Source organism: Zootoca vivipara, chromosome 13 (genome assembly GCF_963506605.1).
Source record: "Zootoca vivipara chromosome 13, rZooViv1.1, whole genome shotgun sequence".
Lineage (NCBI taxonomy): Eukaryota > Metazoa > Chordata > Lepidosauria > Squamata > Lacertidae > Zootoca > Zootoca vivipara.
In genome coordinates this window covers 16,535,043-16,557,688 of record NC_083288.1, presented here as the reverse complement: position 1 = coordinate 16,557,688, position 22,646 = coordinate 16,535,043, and the positions used below count along the sequence as shown (strand labels likewise).

At 46.4% G+C, this 22,646-nt stretch overlaps 1 protein-coding gene across 4 annotated transcripts in view; it reads left to right on the top strand.

Annotated features, from left to right (window-relative positions):
* CPT1C (carnitine palmitoyltransferase 1C) overlaps positions 1 to 20,539 on the top strand; it is a 54,964-nt gene extending 34,425 nt beyond the window's left edge. For all 4 annotated transcript variants that reach the window (XM_060281111.1, XM_035135050.2, XM_035135051.2 and 1 more), the window contains 10 exons: positions 688 to 883; positions 3,946 to 4,134; positions 4,977 to 5,082; positions 5,859 to 5,975; positions 8,372 to 8,536; positions 10,190 to 10,324; positions 11,086 to 11,238; positions 18,067 to 18,180; positions 18,985 to 19,077; positions 20,272 to 20,539. In XM_060281111.1, coding sequence (XP_060137094.1) covers positions 688 to 883; positions 3,946 to 4,134; positions 4,977 to 5,082; positions 5,859 to 5,975; positions 8,372 to 8,536; positions 10,190 to 10,324; positions 11,086 to 11,238; positions 18,067 to 18,180; positions 18,985 to 19,077; positions 20,272 to 20,379 — 1,376 coding nt within the window. In that variant the 3' untranslated portion in view covers positions 20,380 to 20,539. The remainder of the gene's footprint in view (positions 1 to 687; positions 884 to 3,945; positions 4,135 to 4,976; positions 5,083 to 5,858; positions 5,976 to 8,371; positions 8,537 to 10,189; positions 10,325 to 11,085; positions 11,239 to 18,066; positions 18,181 to 18,984; positions 19,078 to 20,271) is intronic.
* Positions 20,540 to 22,646: the final 2,107 nt, after the last annotated feature.

Below are 22,646 nucleotides of genomic sequence, written 5' to 3'. Positions count from 1 at the left end.
AGCAGACAGATCGGCTCCTTATTTGCAGTTCTTATTTTACTTATTTATCAGTTAAATTCACATACCACCCTTCATCAAGAGATCTCGGGGCGGTTCATGGAGTAAAATACAAGATCAAACACAAGTGTAAATAATTAAACCGAAACAACAAAACAATAACCCTCCCCTCCTTTCCCACAGACGCATTTAAAAGGGCTGTAGAATATTAATCAGCCAAAGGCCTGGTTGAAAAGGAACATTTTTGCCTGGTGCCTAAAAATATTATTCTTTTTCTTATTCTGGATGGGAGCAACCCACTTGAGGGAAGTTTACACCCAAGGAGGGTTTGGGGGCCAGGTGGTGCTTTGCAGGAACTCGAATGGGAACAGTCTTTGGGAAGTAGGACATATGATTTGTGATGGTTCAAAAACCCTTTTTTCTTTTAAATACAGGTGTATTTAACACCCAGATGGCTTCATTTGTGGCATTAAATCAAATGGGCAGCCAGGATTTGCAAAGAGGAAACCAGGCACCAGCTTCAGCCTTGTCTTTATTGCGTGGAGCACCCCCCCCCACTCGGAATCCTGGGAACTGTGGATGGTTAAGGGTGCTGGGAGGGGTCTCCCTAAGTGTATGGTGTGGGTGATCCTCTGGGATTCTGATCTGAGACTGCAGAACTCTCCTGATGGGATGCTCCTTGCTCCATAGACACCATCCAGCACCTGAGGGATAGCAAGCACATTGCAGTGTACCATGCTGGCCGCTTCTTCCGGGTCTGGCTATACCACAAAGGGAGGCTGTTGCGCCCACGCGAGCTTCAGGCACAGTTCCAGCTGATCCTAGATGACCCCACGCCTCCTCTGCCTGGCGAGGAAAAACTGGGTGCCCTGACTGCAGCCGAAAGGTGAGGCTAAATTCCCTTCACTTGACTCTGATCACACAAGACTTTGGTCAACCCAAGTGATTTGGGGCGGGCGGGAACTTGAGACATACACAGCCTTCCCTTATATTCCTCCCCACTACCCTGTTAATGCCTACAGTTAAAAGTGTTGTTGACCTACAAAGCCCTTAACAGCTCAGGACCACAATACTTCAAGGACCGCCTCTCTCCATATGAACCTACCCGGACGCTGAGAACATCTTCTGAGGCCCTTCTTTGTGCGCCTTCTCCACAAGTGGAGTGTGGCAACACAAGAGCAGGCCTTTTCTGTGGTGGCCCCCTGTTTGTGGGATGCTCTTCCCGGGTAGGCTCCCCTAGGCATCCGGCGAAAACATTTCTCTTCAACCAGGAGTTTGGCTAATTAACATTCTATGGCCTTTTAAGTGTCTTCGTGGCATTGGATTATTGGTTTGCTTTTGTTTTATTGTGTAGTAACTGGCCCTGCCACGCGTTTCTGTGGTTCAGTCTGTTAAATGGAGCCTCAGAGTCCCCCTTCAAACTCCCCTCACCTTCAGAGTCCACCTGTTTTACGTGTGTTATGTTTACACAGGCACATCCCTGTGTCTCCCCCCACCCTATTCCGACCCATTACCTATCCCTGCCCCTCCTCCCCCCACCCCGGCTCATCCCTGTGATTGGGCCCACCCTGTCCCGCCCCATGACCTATCCCGCCCCCATCCCCCACCCAGGCAAGCCCCTACCTCCACTCGGCCTAGTCTGGAAGGCAGCCTAGTCTGCAAAGGCGAACCAGGATACTGTGGAGAGGGAAGCTTTCCTAGGTGCAGAGTACCAGTGTAGCTGTAGCTAGAGGGCACTGTGTTTCAATCTCTCCCGTACTCCCAGCATGCACTTTCGTATGATTTGTGAGTTCTGAAACACGGTTTTTTTGGGGTTCCACCTGCCAGAGGTGTGACATCTGTCCACGCAACCTGTATAGGAACCTCTGCACAGTGGAATGGAATATTGTGTCCAAATTTGAGCGGAATCGGACAAGCGGTTTCTGAGAAAGGTGCTGTGTCACCTACATGCACCTTTTACATTTATATATATAGAGATTTTGTAGTCTCGTTTTCTATTTTTTGGGTGTGAACTGCCCCTAGTAGTAGTAGTAGTAGTAGTAGTAGTTGTTTAGTCGTTTAGTCGTGTCCGACTCTTCGTGACCCCATGGACCAGAGCATGCCAGGCACTCCTGTCTTGCACTGCCTCCCACAGTTTGGTCAAACTCATGTTTGTAGCTTCGAGAACACTGTCCAACCATCTCGTCCTCTGTCGTCCCCTTCTCCTAGTGCCCTCAATCTTTCCCAACATCAGGGTCTTTTCCAGGGAGTCTTCTCTTCTCATGAGGTGGCCAAAGTATTGGAGCCTCAGCTTCACGATCTGTCCTTCCAGTGAGCACTCAGGGCTGATTTCCTTCAGAATGGATAGGTTTGATCTTCTTGCAGTCCATGGGACTCTCAAGAGTCTCCTCCAGCACCATAATTCAAAAGCATCAATTCTTCGGCAATCAGCCTTCTTTATGGTCCAGCTCTCACTTCTATACGTCACTACCGGAAAAACCATAGCTTTAACTATACAGACCTTTGTCGGCAAGGTGATGTCTCTGCTTTTTAAGATGCTGTCTAGTTTTGTCATTGCTTTTCTCCCAAGAAGCAGGCGTCTTTTAATTTCGTGACTGCTGTCACCATCTGCAGTGATCAAGGAGCCCAAGAAAGTAAAATCTCTCACTGCCTCCATTTCTTCCCCTTCTATTTGCCAGGAGGTGATGGGACCAGTGTTTTTTTTGATGTTGAGCTTCAGACCATATTTTGCGCTCTCCTCTTTCACCCTCACTAAAAGGTTCTTTAATTCCTCCTCACTTTCTGCCATCAAGGTTGTGTCATCTGCATACCTGAGGTTGTTGGTATTTCTTCCGGCAATCTTAATTCCAGCTTGGGATTCATCTAGTCCAGCCTTTCGCATGATGAATTCTGCATATAAGTAAAATAAGCAGGGAGACAGTATACAACCTTGTCGTACTCCTTTCCCAATTTTGAACCAGTCAGTTGTTCCATATCCAGTTCTAACTGTAGCTTCTTGTCCCACATAGAGATTTCTCAGGAGACAGATGAGGTGATCAGGCACTCCCATTTCTTTAAGAACTTGCCATAGTTTGCTGTGGTAGTACTGGTAGTAGTAATAATATAATGTTGATGATGGATGGACCACCTGTTGCCATCCAGATGTTTGAGTCCAATCAGGAATAAGGAGAGAACTTTTAACTGCCCATATGCTACCAAGCCAAACTTAGGGCTTTTATATTAATTTACAAAGCCTGTAACATATTGGGTCCAGGATTCCTTCAGCTTGATCGTTGAGATCTGCTGGAGGAGTGCTGTTACTTTATTCACAGAGTTTCACGAAGTGCTGCAGACTTTGGGTGGGGGTGGGGGAAAAGAGGGGATGGATATTGTAAGGGGGAGGGCTTATAGGGAACAGCCCCTCCCCTTATCAGGAGTAGCCCATCTCCCAGCAGTAATGAAAGCGAAGGGTCAGAAGGGGAAAGTCAGGAGACGGAGAGGGAGTGCCAGAGCTCTGGCAACATCCAAGAGCCACTGCTCCTCATGCAGGAAGAGAGGGAGGAGGAAAGAGAGGATGGGACTCAAACGGGACACAGACCTTTCCCCCCGAATTAAGCAGGAGGAGAAAGGGGAGGAGGTTCGCTGTCCCGCGTCTCTTATGTTGGTCCAGGTCACGAAAGGGGGCAGTGCCGGATTCTGATTCGGCCTGACAAGACATGCAACCAGCAGCTCACTTCACTGTAAATAATGTGCACTAAATAAAAACTTCTGAAAGACAAGCATGCGGAGGGTCGTTACTCAAGAGTAGTCGCAACAACCTTGCCAGATATAGAGTGGTTTTTATATTCCAGGTGATGGGCGGTGATTTTCCACCTGCTACCATCAAGCCAGTCAGTTATCCACCCGAACTGGCAGTCCCGTGACAGGCAGACCTCCCCAAGTCATGGTTCCCTTAACTTTGCTTTGCAGAGACCCCTGGGCCCGCGCCCGCCAAACCTACTTCCGGTCTGGGGTGAATGAGCAGTCGCTGAGCATAGTGGAGAAAGCCGCCTTCTTCGTCACCCTGGACACCAGCGAGCAGGGGCTCCAGGGACCCAACCCAAGTCAGGCGCTGGATGCCTACTCAAAGTCCCTTTTGCACGGGCGCTGCTGCGACAGGTGGGTGCTCTCTGGGCTGCCTAAAATTGCATGGCATGCTCTTTTGTCTTACTTGAGTAAGTTTAATGTCTGGTTTAGCAGAGTTTTTTAAAAAAACACCATCCTTTGCAGCATAAAACACGGAAACATGTGACAAAGCTGTGTAGCTTTCTCTAATTACCCGGGATGCCTGGATTACCCCGCTAAACAAAATAACAAGACAGAAGTCTGTAATGTAAGATTATAAAAATAAGTGTTTACTTACATAAAGTTGCAGGCTTGATTCAAGCGGAAAACAGCAGTGAAACAAATCCGGCAAAATATCTTTCTGTGTTACAAAATGCATGGTTTGGGTCGAAGATGGTGCCTCTGCTCAAGAGGGCACAAACCCTGCCTCCTATCCCTACAGCTACATGACAAAAAGAGAGAGATGGGAGGAAGTGATAAGAAATATCTGCCTGGGCATACAGAGGATATGACCTCACAGAGTGCCCTCTCTAGGAATGCACAAGGAACTCCACGTGTCCTAACCCTTTGCTCACCTAGCAAACGAATTTTCTGGTTTGATTGGAGCATCATTTTCTCACACTGTAGTCTTGTTTCCTTTCAATTACTCCTCCTTTCTTTTACGTGGGATGACTAGAGCATTCACATGGTTCTTTCTCTGCTGCCCCCCCCCACCTCGAGAGAACCAGCCAGGGGTATGTAAGGCTGGGTGTGTTGACTCATGCTGAGCCTCTCTTGGTTCCCTTTTCCCGGGAGACCTCACGGGCATATTTGGGTGGCAATGGCATCATGGTACGAAGAGTAAGGCTTGCAGGATGGCGTCCATCCTTTCACTCAAAGCCCGTTTTACCCGACAGGTGGTTTGACAAGTCCTTCACGCTGATTGTTTACCGCAATGGGAAGTCCGGCATCAATGCAGAGCATTCGTGGGCTGACGCCCCCATTGTGGCACATCTCTGGGAGGTAAAGGCCCAACTTTGGATGGGATTGGAGGGGTGGGGTGTGTGAAGGACTGAGAGCAAGGACTCTTGGATCCTCTGAAGGTGAGCTCTAAGGCAGGCTTCCTCAAACTCGGCCATCCAGATGTTTTGGGACTACAACTCCCATGACCCCTAGCTAGCAGGACCAGTGGTCAGGGACATAGCTGCCAAGTACCCCGTTTCCCCCGGTAAACCCCCGTTTTTACTTACCTTTTCCCGGTGGTCCCCCGTATCACTTCGTCTCCCGTTTTTCTCCGTTATTTTCTCCTGCCGGCGGCCATTTTTTTCTGATTTGCCCTTCTATGGGCGCAGAAAATGGCCGCCTGCGACTTCAAAAGTAGCTTCTACGCATGACCGGAAGTGCGTCGACGCAACTTCCGGTGTCGCCCCGCCCATCTATGGGCACCAAAAATGGCTGCCACCGACACCGGAAGTCGCATCGACACACTTCCGGTCATGCGTAGAAGCTACTTTTGAAGCCAGCGGCGGCCATTTTGGGTGCCCATAGAAGGGCAAAGCGACACCGGAAGTTACGTCAACGCAACTTCCGGTGTCACACGGCTGCCGGTCCCAGATTCTGCAGTCCGGGACTTGGAAGGTAAGGGTCAGGGATGATGGGAATCGTAGTCTCAAAACATCTGGAGGGCTGAGTTTGAGGAAGCCTGCTCTAAGGGGTGGGGGGCTTGGGGGGGAAGAGGTGCAGGGATGAAAAGCAAAACAGTTCTCACCCGGACGCTCTTTCCCCCCCCCACCCCACAGTACACCATTGCCACAGATGCATTTACGCTGGGGTACGATGCTAACGGGAACTGCAAAGGGGACAAGGATTCCAGCATCCCCCCGCCCCAGAAATTACAATGGGATATCCCACCAGAGGTGAGTGCAGAGAGGTATTGGGACAAGAAAAACTGAGACAGGTGAGCTTGGCTGAGGAAGGACAACATGGATCCATGTGAGTAAAGGTAAAGCCAAAGGAACTCTGGATGGTTAAGTCCAGTCAAAGGCGACTATGGGGTTGCGGTGCTCATCTCACTTTCAGGCCGAGGGAGCCGGCGTTTGTTCACAGACAGATTTCTGGGTCATGACTAAACTGCTTCTGGCACAACGCAACATCATGACGGAAACCAGAGCGCACGAAAATGGCATTTACCTTCCTGCCGCAGCGGTACCTCTTTATCTACTTGCACTGGTGTGCTTTCGAACTGCTAGGTTGGCAGGAGCTGGGACAGAGCAACGGGAGCTCACCCCGTCGCGGGGACTCAAACCGCCGACCTTCTGATCGGCAAGCCCAAGAGGCTCAGTGGTTTAGGCCACAGCGCCACCCGCGTTGAGTAGCCTAAGCTCAGCTGAGGAAGTGCCAAAGGACACAGATGTGGTTATGAGCAGTGTGGGAGCTTGGAGATGCGAGAGAGAGATAGAGGTTTCTTCCTTCTGTTACTGTTGCGGTATGCTAAGGGTACATACAGACCCGGCAGTCATCTCCATCTTTTCTGTCGAGGTGAGAACGGCTTTCACTCATCTTTACTGTTTCTGAGGTTTTTGCTACAGGGCTGTCTGCAGACAGTAGCCCTTGGCTGATGGCCAGTACTGTACAATGTGAACTGGCTGTTGACAGCAGTATTCCCTCCTCCCCTCCACCCAGAACATTTTTCAGTGTTTCATTGGCAGATCATGCTTTTAAAATTAAAAAGTGTCACTGTAACAATCGCGCATTTATCCATTCACTGGAAGACAGGGGATGGACAAAGCTTGTCCTTATCTTCAAAAAGATGGGGCAAAGCAGGTCCTGGAAAATCGGCAGCTGCCATCCTTGATGTTGAAACTGGGCAAACATCTAGAGGAGATGATTAAGCAGTCAGTTTGTGAGCGTTTAGAAAAGAACGCATCGATTATTAGGAGCCTGCTTTAGTTTACGGATAACAAATCATTCAAAATTAATCTTATCTCTTTTTTTTGATATTTGCTAATTTGGTAGATCATGGGAATGCTGTGGACACAGTATATCTTGATTCCAGGAAGGCATTTGACAATGTCTCCCATGATAACCTTCTTACAAGATGGTAACATGTGGGTTGAGTGAGATTGGGTGGATCCATATCTGGCTGAACAACCATAGCCAATGGATGCTAATTACTGACGCTTTGTCAGCCTGGAGGCAGAGCTTAAATCGGGGGTCAGCAAACTTTTTCAGCAGGGGGCCGGTCCACTGTCCCTCAGACCTTGTGGGGGGCTGGACTATATTTGGGGAGGGGAGAATGAATTCCTGTGCCCCACAAATAACCCAGAGATGCATTTTAAATAAAAGGACACATTCTACTCATGTAAAAACACACTGATTCCCGGACCGTCCGTGGGCCGGATTTAGAAGGCGATTGGGTCGGATCTGGCCCCCGGGCCTTAGTTTGCCTACCCATGGCTTGAGTGGAGTGCCACATGGCTCTATCTTTATCCCCGTGCTATTCAATATTTTTATAATAAAAAGGGGGGGTTGCACAGTGCAAGAAAAGTAATGAATAGGTACCAGGAAGGTAACTATGGCCAGGAGTTTTCTGTCCTGGAGGGCTGCAACTAAGGGTGCAATGCCAAATATGTCACTTGGGCCTCTGGTGACAGAGTTGCATCAAAAAACATGGGCAGAGGAAACAGCAGGAACCTCCCCAGGTCACACTTCCTACAGGCCCTTCCCCACCCCCTCCTTTTTTGCCGGACTGCAAGGTGTCCTTAAACTCTTAACAGTGCATAGTGTTTGGGTGGAGAATAGAGTGTGAGTTTGTGTAGAAACTGGCTTACAATACAAAAGGAAAGCAATGGCAACAAGTACTACTATTTACTCGCCCTTCAAACGAAGGTCCCAGGGTGGGTTACGACGATTTAAAATACAGTCGTACCTTGGATCCCGAACGCTGCAAAACCGGAAGTGAGTGTTTGCGAACGTTCTTTGGAACCCGAACATCCAATACGGCTCCCGATTGACTGCAGGAGCTTCCTGTAGCCAATCGGAGGCCGCGCCTTGGTTTCCAAACCTTTTGGAAGCCGAACGGACTTGCGCTTCCGAGGCACCACTGTACAACAAAACAGTTTTGAAATGCATTAAAACACTTTCAAAAGCTAACCAAAATCACAAAAAAATATATAAGGTGCATGCTGAAAAATGCACATCTCAAGCATCAAAGGTAAAAAATGCTGCAGAGAGCCCTGGCCATTGGCTACTGCTTTCCCTACGGTCTGCTCTGTGTCCTCATTTCCTCCTGTTGTTCCCCTTTTGTCCACAGTGCCAAGAGGTAATCCTGAAGTCCTTGTCCGTCGCCTTGGCCCTGGCTAATGACATAGACTTCAACACCTTCCCCTTCAAGGAATTTGGCAAAGGCCTCATCAAGAAATGCCACACCAGCCCAGACGGCTTCATCCAGCTCTGCCTTCAGTTGGCACATTTTCGGGTATGTCGCTTGGCGAGATGAAGGTGCAGGCAGGCAGGCAGGCAGGCAGGCAAGCAGGCAGAGTCCCTAGGCTTGGCTGCCCCCCAAAGTGTCACAACCACCAGCCAAATGCATGGGGGCCAAAGCCTCTTCTCCCCAGGCCAGACTGGCTGGTAGCTCTGGTGAGGTTTTCCCCCCATCAGTAGGAACCAGCCAGAGCTATTTATTACTTTTAAAGCCTTTCATAGAATTGTAGAGTTGGAAGGGACTCCCAGGGCCATCTAGTCCAACCCTCTGCAATGTAGGGATCTCCACTAGACCATACATGGCAGTTGGCCATCCAACCTCTGCTTAAAAACCTCCAAGGAAGGAGAGTATGTTAAGTATAAAAAAAAGGTAAAGGACCCCTGGATAGTTAAGTCCAGTCAAAGGCGACTATGGGGTGCGGCGCTCAGTATAATTGTTTAAGTGCACACCAAAATGGAAAATGCCTGTACAGTATGTGTATTACTAAGGATTTAACACTGGAAAATTTCGTTAAGGTATACAGTGGTGCCTCGCTAGACGAATTTAATTCGTTCAACGGGTCTTTTCTTATAACGAAAAATTCGTCTAGCGAATCCCATAGGAATGCATTGGTTGTTTTTTTTTGCCCATAGGAACGCATTAATTGAATTTCAGTGCATTCCTATGGGAAACCGTGATTCGCTAGACGAATTTTTCGTAAAACAAATTCGTCTAGCGAGGCAACCTCCACTAGAAAAAAACCTTTCGTTAAGCGGAAATTTCGTTAAGCAGGGCATTCGTTAAGCGAGGCACCACTGTACTAAAGTTAGGAAGAGCTCTCTAAGCCAGTGTTTCTCAACCAGTGTGCCTCCAGATGTTTTGGGACTACAACTCCCATCATTCCTGACCACTGGTCTTGCTAGCTAGGGATGATGGGAGTTGTAGTCCCAAAACATCTGGAGGCACACTGGTTGAGAAACACTGCTCTAAGCTCCTAGATGGATTGACAATTAACTGTTGATGTTCTCTGCTCTTTCACGTGGTGTTTGACTTTAGATCACGTGAGTAAGGTATTTAATTGCAAATCACCATTTTGAAGGGCCTTTCATTCCCAACCACAGTGGGTCAAAGATGTTCAAAGGTGTCTGTCCAGGAGAGAAAAACAGCGCCAGGCTAATGGAGGCTATAGAGATTTTAGGTCTGTTTGGATTAATCTAATGGCACTAAGGTGAACCTATAGTCTGACAAACACATGTCTTATGGAACTATTTGGGTGTATCATTATCTGTTTCTGTACCTGTTTAGAAGAAGATTCTGTAAAGCTTCAGAATCATATTTATGCGCCTGGACAATTTTTATTCCAGGAGGAGTATTTTTAATGCATCCGTTTGCTTCAGGCTGTACAATATTAATATCTGCAGTAGAGTACACCACCTCTCTTGGTTCTGTTGTGATTGTATGGATGTTATAATTTGAGTTCTGTTCTTTTGTGATGACATCTCAGCTTCCCCCTGGCCTAGCAGGGCTGCTGTTCTGTGCCCACAATTTGTGGCAGATGCATTATAGCTCAGCTGTAGATTAAGTATTTTCCCATATCGCTCCACCCACTGATCCAGAGGCAAGCCTGTCCCGTATACTCAGCCAAGCATTCCTCTCTCCCTGTTTTAGGACAGGAAAAAGTTCTGCCTCACCTACGAGGCATCCATGACCCGTCTCTTCCGGGAGGGCCGCACAGAAACAGTCCGTTCGTGCACCATTGAGTCATGCAACTTTGTCAAGGCCATGATGGATCCTACCCAGAACGTAAGTCTTGAAATGCAGCCTTTGCCAGAGGAATCAATCCGATCTAAAATGTCATGTATGTTAAGAATAATCCTGCCTTCTGGAATGAAGTAAGCAAAATGGTCAAATTTGCATAAATGAGCCGCACTTTAATGTTTTCAGTACTAATTTTCTCCTCCTTGCCTCTTTTTTTTTCTCCTTTCAAAACTTTCGATTTTATATTTAAAGTTTGGGATCAGGGATTGACATAGGAGACCATAGCGTGAGGATTAGGAGCTGCTCTCCCATACATGCAGTGCCACTTCAGATGCCGTCTATCTTCTAAGTGCCAATTCTAGTTCAATGAGGACTAGAAACTTGATACTAAGTGGGGGAGGCAGGTGTTCTCATGAGTTAGGCCAATACCACCAGATTAAATGCTCTGCTGGATGTTGTGACTTTTGCCATCCACATTCCCAGTGTCTTTACTACCAAATAGATGCACAGGACCCTGTTAGGGAGGAAAGAGCAGTGTGTGCTTACACCATAGACACCTGGTGAGCCCCTCTTGGGAAGGCATTTCACAATTGGGGTGCCACCACCGACAAGGCCCTGTCCCCAGTAGCCACCCATTTTCCCCTTGCCTGGGGAGGTGTCAGCGGAGAAGAGCCTTTTGTGGGTTGGCCACATGGGGAGAGGTGATCCTTCAGGTCAATAGGAAAGGAGGAATCAGCAGAGGCTAGAAAATGTGGAAGGTGCAGAATAAGCTTTTCTCAGCATCTTCATCTGCTGTTCATACCCAGGATGGCACAAGGTTACGTCTGTTCCGCATGGCAGCTGAGAGGCACCAGAACCTTTACCGGAAAGCCATGACAGGTGCTGGCATTGACAGGCATCTCTTCTGTCTGTATGTCGTCTCCAAATATCTCGGCCTAGACTCCCCCTTTCTGCGTGAGGTAAGTGTTGTCGAGTCAGGGGTGGGTGGGTGTGTATGTGTGTGGTGCTAGGGTACGTGCATGTAAAAGTAAGGCTAGGAAATGTGGCCGTAGTCAGTGACCCTTTTATTCCCAGGATATATTTTGAGCCAATCAGGAGTGTGAATGTCCTCACCTAACATGTTCCTGCCCAATCGAAGAAATTAAGAGTTGGCTCCACTGTGCTGTTGATTGGAATTACCTTGTTTGTTTTAACAAAAAAAAATACTGTCTTTTACTAAGTTATTTTGCTTGCTCTGGTTCCTTTTCCCAGGAGTTTTAAAACATGCCATGGCTGCTCGTTATCAAGAGGTGTTACCAGACACATATCTGGCTTGGTCATTTATTTATTTTTTGTTAGTCATCCACATTGAAATTTTGCATTTTTCGTCTTCAACCAGTGTTGAATTTCGCTGCCAACACGAGCTGAGAGTCATGCATGCCCAAATTTGTTGTCTGGGTGGGTCATGGCATACTCGGAATGCTAGCGAGTCTGCTTATTTTTCCACTTTCCATGGGGCGCCCAGCAATTTGACTCATACAGCTGACTGGTTCAAATTTTAGTCTGCCGGAGAGTTTGGGAACCCCTTGCTGGGATGTGAAGAACCACAAAGAATCCGAAGCAGAGATTTACCAGTGTGGTGCTTGCTGGCACATGTGGCTGTTCGAAGATGCCTTTTCTCTGGTGCCTGCAGGGTCACCTTTCCCTGTTGGATTTAGGCTTGAAAGAAGCATTTTGTTGTAGTCAATAGAGCAGGTTGCAGTGGTGGTGGTAGTGGAGACCCATGGCAGCTTCTATACTTTGCAAATGTGCCTGTGAGCAGAAAAAGGTTTGACAACCCCAGATCTAGAGTCAGGTGAAGGATAGGCAGGTGCAGGGACTTCCTGTTGATCGCGCAGCCATCACAGTCGGAGGTCCGTTCGGCTGAAGGCACCTCGGCACGTCAAAGGCAGGGGAAACCGCTCCAGCGCAGCAGACCCCCAGAAGAACCCCAAATAGGGTGTTTTGGGGACATGGTCGTCTGGCGGGCGCTGAAAGCGAGCTCCTCCCTCCCTGGTAAGGCTCTGTTTGAGCCACCGAGAGCGAGGGGGTCGGAGCTGCTGCGCAACAGACTAAATTGCTTCCTTTGACAGTGCGGAACTGAGAATCACCAGCGATCAAATCCAAAAGAAAAACTACAAAAAGAATTGTAGCGTGAGTACTTCTGATATTTGGACTAATTTGAAGAAATTAGGACATGGAATAGGGGTTTAAAAAAGGAAGCCAGCCCCTTTCCACTGATTGAGTTGGAAAGCAGTAATTTTACCGAAGCCGGGAAAAGTATCTCTGTGACTTTTAAACTTCCCAAGAAGGAGTCTCACCTCCCCCCCCCAGAAGCAGTTAAGGGGGGAGGGAATTTACTTGAAAGACTTGTGAATAGCTGTAAAGAGGACTTTGAATTGCCGCTTGGCTTCTTCGAGGAGGAAGAAAAATATGTTGCAGTGGAATTAACTGTACAAGGCGAAAAACTTTTGATGCTTGGAATTTATGCGCCAAATGAGGGCAAGTCAGAATTCTTTAAAAACCTACAGGCTGTACTGCTGGACTGTCTGGATTACAAAATAATTCAGGGAGACCTGAGTGGGGTGGTCTCAACAATGATGGATAGAACTCAAAGACAAAAGCTTACAAATGATGGAAGATTACCAAAAACATTTTTCGAAATGGTGGAAAATTTTGATTTGGTGAATGTTTGGAGACTGAGGAATCCAGTGGAGAAAGATTTCACGTTCTTCTCAGATTCTAAGCAATTGTGCAGCCGCCTGGACTACATATGGATAACCAAAGACTTGACTCCAAGAGTGACTAAATCTGAGATTTGCCCAAGGACTTTTTCTGATCATAATGCTGTCTTGATGGAATTAAAGTTGTCTCTGCAAGGTTCCTTCAGATGGAGGATGAATGATGCTTTACTGAGAAATGAACAAACCATCAGTAAGGCCCAAAAGACCCTAAAGGATTATTTTGATTTGAATTTGAACAGTAGGACGGAGGTAAGGGTCGTATGGGATGCAAGTAAAGCTGTTATGAGAGGCTTTCTGATTCAACAGAACACAATTAGGAAAAAGCTTCAAAATGAGAAGAAGGAAAATATTTTGTCTCAATTAAAGGAGAAAGAGAAAAAAATAAGAATTAATCCGAAGAGTCACAGATTCAAAAAGAGATTAAAGCATTACAAGTACAATTTTCTCAATTAATAAATCAAGAAATTGAATGGAATATTAAAATGATGAAACAAAAGACTTTTGAATCTGTAAATAAATGTGAGAAATTATTGGCTTGGCGATTGAAGAAGAGACAAAAAGAGAGTACAGTCACAAACATTTTGTTGGATGGAAAAAATATTGAGAACCCAATAGAGCAAGGAAATGTTTTCAGAAGTACTATAAGCAGCTGTACAAGAGAGATAAGGAGGAGAAGGAGAAAATAGAACAGTTCTTGGACAAGAATGGTTCGCAGAAAATTCTAGCGGGAAAAAAGATCCTACTGAATGATACGATCACAAGAGAAGAGGTTGAGACGGCAATTAATCAAATGCAAATAGGCAAAGCCCCAGGACCTGGTGGTTTGACATCCAAATATTACAAAATATTAAACGACTGGCTGATCCAACCATTGATGGATGTATGCAACAAGATTTTAATGGGGGACAAAGCACCTGAAACCTGGAAAGATGCATTTATTACCCTGATTCCAAAACCCGATACAGATAGAGCTCGAGTAAAGAACTATCGACCGATTTCCTTGTTAAATGTGGATTACAAAATATTTGCTAACATTTTGGCCGCAAGATTAAAGAAGGTTTTGAATGAACACATCCATAAAGACCAGGCAGAATTTCTGCCTGGAAGACATATGAAGGATAATATTAGGAATATAATTGATGTGCTCAAGAGATTAGAGGTAAAAAAAGAATACTAAAGCTATGCTATTGTTCATAGATGCAGAGAAGGCCTTTGATGATGTTTCTCGAATTTTTATGAAGCAAAATTTAAGTAATATAGAGGTCGGCCAATTTTTTTAAAATGGTATCAATGCAATTTATTTTGAGCAAAAAGCAAAAATTATAGTTAATAATGTGGTTTCAGAAGGAATAAGAATTGAAAAAGGAACCAGGCAAGGGGGCCCACTTCCCGCCTGCTTTTTATTTCTATCCTTGAGGTTTTGTTGAACAGGATAAGGAAAGATGAGGAGGTAAAAGGTATAACGGTAGGGACGAAACAGTATAAGTTAAAGGCCTTTGAAGATGATTTGGTGTTAACCTTACAAGACCCTGAGATCAGTGCAATTAAAGCACTGCAGATAATACAAGAGTTTGGACAAGTTGCAGGTTTTAAACTGAATAAGAGTAAAACCAACGTTTTGGAGAAAAACATAATGATACAGGAAAAGCATATGTTAGAGGAAACCATGGGTTTGAAATTTGTGAAAAAGGTGAAATATCTGGGTGTAAATATGACTGTGAAAAGTTTGAATTTGTATAAAGATAATTATGACAAATCAAAAGATTTGGATATATGGACAAGGCTGAAATTACCTATGTTGGGCCGTATTTCAGTTGTAAAGATGAATGTATTGCCAAATATGTTATTCTTGTTTCAAGCACTTCTGATCATTGATAAATTGAATTCTTTTAAGGAGTGGCAAAATACATTGTCTAAATTTATCTGGCAGGGGGGAATGCCTAGAATTAAGTACAAATTATTGACAGATGCGAAAGAGAGAGGTGGCTTCTCACTGCCAGATTTAAAAATTTATTTTGAAGCAGCAGCTTTTTGCTGGTTGAAATAATGGCTTTTGCTTGAAAACACAGATGTGTTAGATTTGGAAGGCTTTGATAATGCATTTGGATGGCATGCATATTTATGGTACGGTAAGATGTCCACAAAGGTTTTAAAAATCATATAATTAGGAAGTTGTTGTGTAATGTGTGAATAAGATATAAGGACTTGTTAGAAAGGAAGCTAAGACTCATAAAAGGTTGAATATGGAAGATAAGTGGTTGGAATATAAAGACATTTTGATGGAAGTAGAGGACCGATTTAAGTTAAAACCTTATGAACAGCTTAAAGATAAAATGAATGATTAGTTGCAATAAGTCCAGATAAATGAAGTGTTTAAGATGGATAGAAAAATTGGTTTTCAGATTAAGAAGTCTAAGTTGGAAACGGAATTGTTAGATACAAAAACGAAAAATATTTCCAAATTTATAATTTATTGTTGGAATGGCATACGAAAGATGAACAAGTGAAATCAGTAAAGATTGGGCTAAAGATTTGGGGCACAATATTATGATGGTGGACTGGGAAAGGATGTGGAAAAAGGGAATTAAGTTTACAGCATGTAATGTATTGAGAGAAAACATGATGAAAATGATGTATAGATGGTATTTAACACCTGTTAAGTTAGCAAAAATTTATCATATACATGATAATAAGTGCTGGAAATGTAAAGAAGTGGAAGGAACTTTTTACCATATGTGGTGGACATGCCCGAAAGTAAAAGACTTCTGGGAAAAGATTTATAATGAATTGAACAAAGTGTTGAAAAACACATTTATTAAGAAACCAGAAACCTTTTTACTTGGAATAGTGGGGGAAGAAATTCCCAAAAAGGATGTTACTTTTTTATGTATGCCATGACAGCAGCGAGAATATTAATAGCAAAATATTGGAAGAAACAAGAATTACCAAACTATAGAAGAATGTTAAAAGAAGAGGATGGACTTCATGGAACTTGCTGAGCTGACTGGGAGACTCCTGGACCAGAAGGAAGAGACGGCGGAGGAAGATTGGAGGAAGCTTAAAGTTTATTTAGAAAGATATTGTTATATTTAATCTTATGAATATTCTTGGAAGTAAATTTTAGGCTGTAGGATTAGAAGTAGATGTTTGTGTTAGAATATAAGAGGGATATATATAAGTGCAACAAGGAGAGGAAAATATAATAATGGTTAAGTTGTAAAAAAAAGTTTTAAATCATGATTGAGGAAACTTCTAAAGATGAGTTTAAATGAAAATCAGATAGAGGGGACTTGGGGAAGTCCATATAACAATGATTAGAGAAATAGATGGAAAAATAAGAGTTTATTTGTATTGTTATGTTTGTTGTATTGCTGTTTTTTGTTGTGTTGTATTATTTTTGTTTATGTAGTTGTTGATAAAATGAATAAAAAAATTTGGGGAGGGGGGCGGGGAAGCATAGGCAGGTGCAAAAAGGGTTGGAAACACAAACCTTCACCCTGAAGGCGTAACTTACTTGTTGAACAGCAGCTAGGCAAAACCAGATGTTATCTGGGCAACGGTGTGGTCCAGCCCATCAGCTGAGACAGACAAAAAATGCAGCAGTAGGGCTTACGATAGGGAGGACTGTTTAGTGAACCTGTCCTCATCCACGGATTCTCCCCTAGAAATCCTCCTCACCATAAGTCAGTTCCACCCTACACCCTGTCCAGGAATGTTTCAGAAGTTTACCAAAGTTTTTGTTTTTTTCTTTAAAAAAAGAAGGATCTACAGGAGTGATATTCGCTGGGATGCACTGTGGAAGCAGGGGAAGTTTTAATCCAACACTCGTATCACCAATTTCCCCATGTCAGCAGCTTCTGTGCAAGAGTCGCCGCTAATAGTGCATGTCAGGTCGGGCTTACTGCGTGTGCAGAACTGGGACTGTTCTGCACACGCAGTAATGTGCACGAGAGGTGGGGCCTTCCCCCACGTAGGTGGCAGCAAGAGCCTGTTGCCCCAGTGAAGGGAACAGGAGAGATCCTCACCAATGGTTGCTGGTAGGATCTTCTTCCCCTGAAACGTTGAGAGCTAGAACATTGCTTATTGAAAACAAAATCTGGAAAGCTGGTGGTCACAGGGACCTGGGTGTGATGCTACAGCTCACAGTGTGAGTGGTGTAAAACGCAAGCCTAGGGTGAGGAAGCTGGGTGATGGCCAGTAGGTTCCAGGAACCCTCTTTTTTGGGGGGTGATCAGTGACTTTGTTGGATCCTGAGCGAGCACCAGGGTGGGGTGGGGTGGCTCCTGGGCGAGAGCCAGGAACTTGAGAAGAGCTGAGTGGGAACATGTATCAGATGAAGGAACTTTATATACATATCTATTTATCAGTCATTTGCATTGATGGTTTAATTGTGCACCTTTGCTGCTGCTGTTTTTTAGCTGGGAGTTAACTTCAAGCAGTATAGGCAGGGTCTTGAAAAATAAAAATAAAGAGCGTTGCTGATCCTAGCAATGCATAAGAGGACCAGTTTGGGCTGAGGAGTCACGGGCCCTCCTGAAATACAGATGAAACTCGGAAAATTAGAATATCGTCGAAAAGTGCATTTATTTCAGTAATGCAACTTATTATTTTCTATTTTTCTTTTACTTTTCACAAATGCTTTCTTTTGGAAATTCCACAATAATAAAGCAAATAGTTACAATAATATAAAAATAAACATCACTATTACATTTCATTAATTACATTGCATTTATAATTGACCCGCCTAACGACAAATAATTACAATTACAACAAATAAAGGCTTGACATTATCTTGCTTTGCATGCCATGCATCTATCTCATATATTGGTTTCACCTTTTAAGTTGCATTACTGAAATAAATGCACTTTTCGACGATATTCTAATCTTCCGAGTTTCACCTGTATACTGTTTTGAGGGGAGAGGTTCTGTGGAGAGCAGCAAGGGGGGTGGGGGTGGGAAGAGGATACCCATTGTGGCAGAGCCCCTCACCCATTTGATCCTCGGCCCTTTTCTCCCCTCTGCCAGGTGCTGTCTGAGCCGTGGCGACTCTCTACCAGCCAGACTCCCATTCAGCAGATAGAGCTCTTTGACCTCCAGAACCACCCAGACTACATTTCTTTTGGGGGTGGATTTGGGCCGGTGAGTAGACTGTCTCGCCAGAGTGGTGCATGCTCTGGTTATCTCCCACTTGGACTACTGCAATGCATTCTACATGGGGGCTACCTTTGGAGGTGACCTGGAAACTACGATCAATCCAGAATGCGGCAGCTAGACTGGTGACTGGGAGTGGCCGCTGAGACCACTAACACCCGTCCTGAAAGACTGACATTGCCTCCCAGTACATTTCTGGGCATAATTCAAAGAGTTGGTGTGCTGACCTTGAAAGCCCTAAATGGCCTCGGCCCAGTATACCTGAAGGAGCGTCTCCACCCCCATCGTTCAGCCCAGACACTGAGGTCCAGCTCCGAGGGACTTCTGGCGCTTCCCTCCCTGCGAGAAGTGAGGTTACATGGAACCGGGCAGAGGGCCTTCTCGGTAGTGGCGCCCACCCTGTGGAATGCCCTCCCATCAGACGTCAAGGAAACAAAAAACTATCTGACTTTTAGAAGAGATCTGAAGGCAACCCTGTTTAGGGAAGCTTTTTATGTTTGATGTTTTAACATGTTTTTAATATTCTGTTGGGAGCCGCCCAGAGTGGCTGGGGAAACACAGGCAGATGGGCGGGGTATAAATAAATAAATATTAAGCTCAGGCCTCCAGGGTTCTCGGGGGGTGGAAAGTGGTGGCCAAGTGACTTAGAGCTGGTGGTCTGAGAGCCAGGACTCTCTTGCATCCTCTAGGAACGCTGTTCTGTCGGATGTGGGAGAGGACAGAGGTCTGCAATCCGAGTTTCTTTCTCAGGCTGTTTTTTCCCCTTTCTCTCTCCCCCCCCCCCCCGGGCAGGTCGCTGACGACGGTTATGGCGTGTCGTACGTCATCGTGGGCGAAGATCTCATAAACTTCCACGTGTCGTGCAAATTCTCCAGCAAGGAGACGGTAAGTGGGTTGCCAGGAGGGGCGCATAAGCCATGCTGGGGTGATAGAGTGCCTCAGTGGATGGTCAGCAGGCAGGGCTTGATAGGCAGTGAGAGTCTTATAAGCTGCTTGTATCGTCTGCGGGGAGGCACTGGCTCAGGGAATATTTTGTCGCGGACTGGTTGACTGTGGAGCAGTGGTGCAAGGAACCAGCTAGGGAACCACCAAGGGAAGAAGGCTCAGAGTCTGGGGAGTGGTAGTGGGACAGCAATGAGTGGTCAGAGGGAGAAGAGGGAGCAGATTGGGAGGAGGAGGAGTCAGAAGCTTAAGGGGTGACAGGGCTTAGTGAGAAGGGAGAGTCTGTGACAGAGAGAAGCCCAGAAGCAGACAGAGAGTGGGATGAGGGAGGCCAAGAGGCAGAGATGAGTCAGGCTGGTGAAGAGCCATGGGTATCTCCTCCTCCTCCTGCAACTAGCTCTCCTTCCTCTTTGTCTCCCAGGACCAGGAGAGGCATAAAGTGGGGGTAGCAAAGGCCAGGCACACAGACGCAGTCTCAGAATGCTTGGGGGGGGGGAGTACCCTGGGAAGGAGGGGACTTAGGCAGCTGTGGCAGTGGCAGAGAGAAGTCCAGAATCAGAAGACTAAGCTGAAGCAGGAGAGGAATCTGGCTGGTGAAGAGTCCCAGGTGTCTTCCCCCTCCTGCTGCAACAAGCTCCTCTCTTCCTCGGTCTCCCAGAACCAATAGAGGCATGAAAAGGGCGGAGGAGTTAGCTTCACACGGGCAGTATCTCAGATTGCACGGGGAAACCCTGAAGAGGAGGAGACTTGGGCAGCTGTGGGAAGGCTTCCATCTCTGCAACTGCTTCATGCGGGCAAGACGCCGTACCAAAGAGTTGCTGTGCTCATTGGCCTGATATTCCTGTTTTTGCCAATGAAGAGTTAACTCCAACTTGCTCAGTGTGGTTTACTGCTGCCTCGCTCCTGTCTGATTTCTCCCTTGGCTTAGATTGCTTAGTAACTCTTGAGGATTCCCTTGATTTTCCCCACTGCTTACTTGCTTGAGCCATCTGGAGGGATAATTGGGGCAACCCGCTCTCCTTTTTCAGAGCAAGAAACTTCCACACCAGATTTTCCATTTTCTAAGTAAGCTCAGGCTTTGAAATATTTTAGGTGTGTTGAGTTCCCCGATCTCACCTCCCCTGCTTCTCTCTCCAGGACGCACACCGGTTTGGACAAAATATCCAGAAAGCCATGGTGGACATCTTGGCCCTTTTCCAACTGGACAAAAACTTCCCCGTCAAGTCGCGGCCAGTGACTCAATAAATGCCAGCGGGATTTACACAGCCAGGTCCCCAGACACACTTTGGAGTGTGCGTGTGTGTTTTCTGTCCTCTGATCCACAGGAACATTTTGAAGCGGGGGATGAACGGGCCGGGCCTGCCTGAGGATTCCCACAAGCACAATGGACGGGCATGCCCCTCTTCCGTTCTCGGATTTGGGAGATTTGGACCCTGTGCCGGATGCCATGTAGGCAAATGACCCTCACCCTCTGCTCAGCATCTCCCTGCTTTTGGGTTGGTGGAAGTCTAAAACGGGTTGCGACTGGTAGCAAAATCTTGCTTCTTCTAGGGCACCTGTGTGGATGGAGGACTGTGGTTCGCTTAGAACAGAAGAGTTTGGCTCTCGGGAAATCTTAAGTGCTCCCATTGTGGCCATCCCAGGGTGTTTTAGAAGCAGCAGTTCCCTTTCCCCTTCTCTCCAGCAGCTAAGAAGCTCTTTTCCTTTCCCACTTCAACCCACAGCAGCTGGGCTGCGTCCCCTAACACTTCCTATTCAAAGGATTCCTTCCCTGTGACTGCTGCTGCCCCTCTGTCCCCCGGAGGCACTGTGGATGGGGTGATGGGTGATATTTAGAGGGGAACCCCCTCTCCTCCCATTCTGGGGATCCAGGAATCCCCACAAAGTTGGTGCAGGGAGGGAAAGTTGGTCTTCATTTATTGCAGGGTTTTGTATGCCTCTGGGGAAATTTGAGTTGCGAGGAGTGGCAGAAGAACAATGGGTGGTGGGTCTTTTGTTTTGTTTTGTTTTGTTTTGCTAGCATCACAGACCTGAATAAAACCACAGGGCAGGAGATCTTACAAAACGGAATCACGTGTGGCCTTTTGTCAACTGGGAGGTGATGGTCGGTGCAGCTTGTCAGCTGCGGCTGGGGGGGGGGTGGCGTGAGCCGAGAGGAGGGACAGAGCCCGTTTAGCATTTTCTGCTTCCGGGAAGCGTGTGGCAGAATGTGGCAGCTTGCAGCTTCTGTCACAAGAGAACGCTGCTCAGCATTCCAGTCCGTTTTGCAATTTAGGCTTAGTTTTAAGCCAAAGGCCTGTTTTCAATGCAAGGTCTGGATGCTGCAATATGTGAAATGGAATGTTGGTGCCCAATGTATGGGAGGATGGGGTGAGGAAGTGATGGTCCTGTTCCTTTTATTACAGTAGAAAAGCGTAAGATGGAGGGCTGTGATTCAACGGGAAGAGTCTGAGGTTCTATCGTGCTTCTTTAAGCAGCCATGGCTTCCCCACATAGAATCCTGGGAACTGTAGTTTGTTAAGGGTGCTGAGAGTTGTTACGAAGACCCCAATGCTCCTCAAAAGAGCTGCAGTTCCCAGTGTGTTTTTACAATCAATCCCTCTTCCCAGGGAGCTCTGAGAAGTGGATCTCTCCAAGTACAAGGGTCTCCTAAGAACGCTCAGCACTCTTAGCAAACTACATTTCCCAGGACTCTTTGTGGGGAAGCCATGGGCTAATTAAAGTGGTATGTGCTTTATATACCTCTGCTGCTGCCTGAATCTTGGGAATTCTGGGTTCTTCTAGGCTGCCATCACGGGTAGTGAAGGGTATTTAGAAGCGGTGTTTGCCTTTGTGATTACAGCTAGGGTTGCCAGACTCAATAGAGGACAAGACTTCTGTGCCTTTAATTGCCCTGCTCTCTTTTGAGTCTGGAAACGTTAAAGAGAAACCAGCAGACCCTTTGTTTAATTTCCAAGCAAAGGGTCTGCTGGTTTCTCTTCAAGGTTTCCAGACTCAAAAGAGAGCAAGGGCAATTAAAGGCACAGAAGTCCTGTCCTCCATTGAGTCTGGCAACCCTAATTTCAGCTCAAAGCAGGTTGAAAGTGTTGAGTGTTTGGAACTAGTCACAGCTGCTTCATATGTGCCCAAATGCCCAGATTTACTATCTGTTGCAGCTGCCAGGAGAAGTGCTTGCACAGGACCTCACCACACTGCCTTGTCTTCTGAGAACGCAAGTTCGTAGCAAAACACATCCTTCAGGTCTCTTTACGTCCACGTGAAACTATGTGCCAAGCCAGCTTTCGAAAAGTTGGTCTGCGGCCTTCATAGGAGGCAAGGGTAGGAAAAAGCCATTCCTGCAGAGGGACCTGCTGGCTTCCTGCCGGCTCGACTGCCATCACCACGTGTGGGTACCAGTTTGCTTGACAGGTCAGGTGCAGATCTCTCTGCGAGGTATATCAAGCAAAGGAAAACAGGCCCGCATTTCGACTCCTTCCCCAGACACTGTGAATGCAGCAAACGGCATACTGCGC